Genomic DNA, 2,299 nt, shown 5'->3' with positions numbered 1-2,299 from the left:
ATCTCCAAAAAGAAATCAGAACATAGAAAGATGGAGACGGGGAAAACTATATCAAGCAGAACACGGGTTGTTTATTAGGATCCATGATTTGACTCTGAGTACTTTTCACTGTTCCCAGGTACCTCTTCTCTCAGAACCCATCATCAAACCAAGGCTCTTCCTTGGCATTGTCTCCAGCTTCTGGGTATTACAAATAAAATTGCTGTGAACATAGTTGAACATGTATGAATATAACATAGTGTTCTTCTGCTATAGTGGAGGATCATTTGGATATATGCTCCAGGAGTGATATATCTGGGTCTTGAGGTAGAATTAATCTCAATTTTCTGAGAAATTACCAAATTGATTTCCAAGACAGTTGTACAAGTTTGCATTCCCACCAGAAAGGAAGTGTTCCCATTGATCCACATCCTCACCAGCCTATGCTGTTGCTTGATATACTTTTTAAAATTATAACATTGATAAACAATTCAAAGAGAACTTTGTAAATAATAATCTATTTAAAGAGACTTGTACAGTTCTGTAACCATAGGTAGTATTTAGTAAATTGAAGTGGTTATTATTATTATTATATGATTATCGCAATCTTTTAATTTTTAGACATAAATATGTGTATGAAACAAAGTTATTACTTCTTCTAATTTGGTAAAATCTAAGTATCCAACTTCTGAATATATTTTCAAGTTTTTTATTTTCATAAGCTATATATTCATGCAACTAATACCTTATAGAAATGTGTTATATATACAGTTTTAGTATTGAGGTCAAAATACAGCTAAATTAGTATGGACACAATGCTTTTTCACATCTAAATGCTATCCCCAAATTCATATGTGATTTTTCAGCTTCTTTATGGCATTCTTAATATCTTTATTTCTCAGTGTATAGATAGCTGGATTTAAGAGAGGTGTGATGACTGTATAAAACACAGCTAGAAACTTGTCGACCCAAGTGATGCTGACTGGCCACAGATAGATGAAAATGCAGGGTCCAAAGAACAACACAACCACTATAACATGGGAAGTGCATGTAGAGAGTGCCTTTGATGAGCCATCTTTATAGTGCAACTGAACAGTTAGTAAAATATAAGTATAAGAGATGAGCAAAAGTATGAAACAAGTTGTTGCTAAGACACCACTATCAGCATTTATCACTATTCCGAGAGTATCTGTATTCACGCAGGCTAATTTCATCACCAAAGGAATATCACAGAAAAAGCTGTCTATTACTCTAGGTCCACAGAAAGGTAGTTCCAAAATCAGTATTAGTTGACTCATGGCATGTATAAAGCCAATGATCCATGATATCAAAACCAGCCAGATGCACTTCTGTCTGTCCATGCTGCTGCTGTAGTGGAGTGGCCTACAAATGGCCACATACCGGTCATAGGCCATTGTTACAAGAAGTACCATCTCCCCTCCTCCAAAGAAGTGCACACAGAGGATCTGACTCATGCAGCCCCCAAAGGAAATGGTTTTATTATCTTTTAGGAGGTCATTTGTCATTTTGGGGGTGGTTACTGAGGAAAGGCAGAAGTCAATAAATGATAGATTAGCTAGCAGAAAGTACATGGGAGAATGGAGATGATGATCAATGATGATCAATATCACAACAAAGAGGTTGCCTAACACAGTCATCAGGTAGAGGATGGAAAATGGCACTAAGAGGAAGATCTGTAGTTCCTTTGAAGCACAAAGTCCCTGAAAAATAAATTCAGACACCATGGTTTTGTTTGCCTCTTCCATTTACTACAAGGTGTTCTAATGGGATGAGAGAGACAGGCCAGAATTAACAATTCCTGAGATAGAAACAATAACATCATGATCAGAGTTAAGTCATCATACAAATATTTAAATTGAAATCTTAGCATTATATGCCACTCAAGTTTTTAATATGTTTAAAAGCAAGTATTTGTATATTATGTCTCATCAGGAAAGTTTCCTAAAAGTTGTAGAATTACTTTTCCAAATCTTTGTTGCACATCTAACAGACAATATTTATAGGTATCAAAATGAGTACATTATTTAAAATATTAGTAGCAAATATCTTTTAATTTTTCCAATCTTAAAAATCTGTTCTTTCTGAAATAGTTTTCTTCAATGAATAATTGAATCTTTGTTAGAGTTTCTTTACTTGACCATCATAATCCCATAATACCTACTGGTATATTTTAAACATAAGAACACAATTCCCAAGCACAAACTTATCATTGACTGTCTGAACAGACAGAATCAATCCAAGTCTACTGGAAATTATGCAAAAATTGTTTACAAATTAATTGATTTAAGTACTAAAGACA

The 2,299-nt window shown here is 34.2% G+C and overlaps 1 protein-coding gene across 1 annotated transcript; it reads right to left on the bottom strand.

Moving 5' to 3' along the window:
* Positions 1 to 827: 827 nt before the first annotated feature.
* Positions 828 to 1,745, bottom strand: LOC127684492 (olfactory receptor 4K3-like). The gene has a single exon (XM_052181409.1). It carries the CDS (start codon positions 1,743 to 1,745, stop codon positions 828 to 830), a length of 918 nt encoding a protein of 305 aa, XP_052037369.1.
* Between the last annotated feature and the right edge of the window lie 554 nt (positions 1,746 to 2,299).

The sequence above is a fragment of the Apodemus sylvaticus genome, chromosome 5 (genome assembly GCF_947179515.1).
Source record: "Apodemus sylvaticus chromosome 5, mApoSyl1.1, whole genome shotgun sequence".
Classification (NCBI taxonomy): Eukaryota; Metazoa; Chordata; class Mammalia; order Rodentia; family Muridae; genus Apodemus; species Apodemus sylvaticus.
Note: the sequence above shows the minus strand (reverse complement) of the source record. Positions and strands in the feature narration are given on the sequence as shown.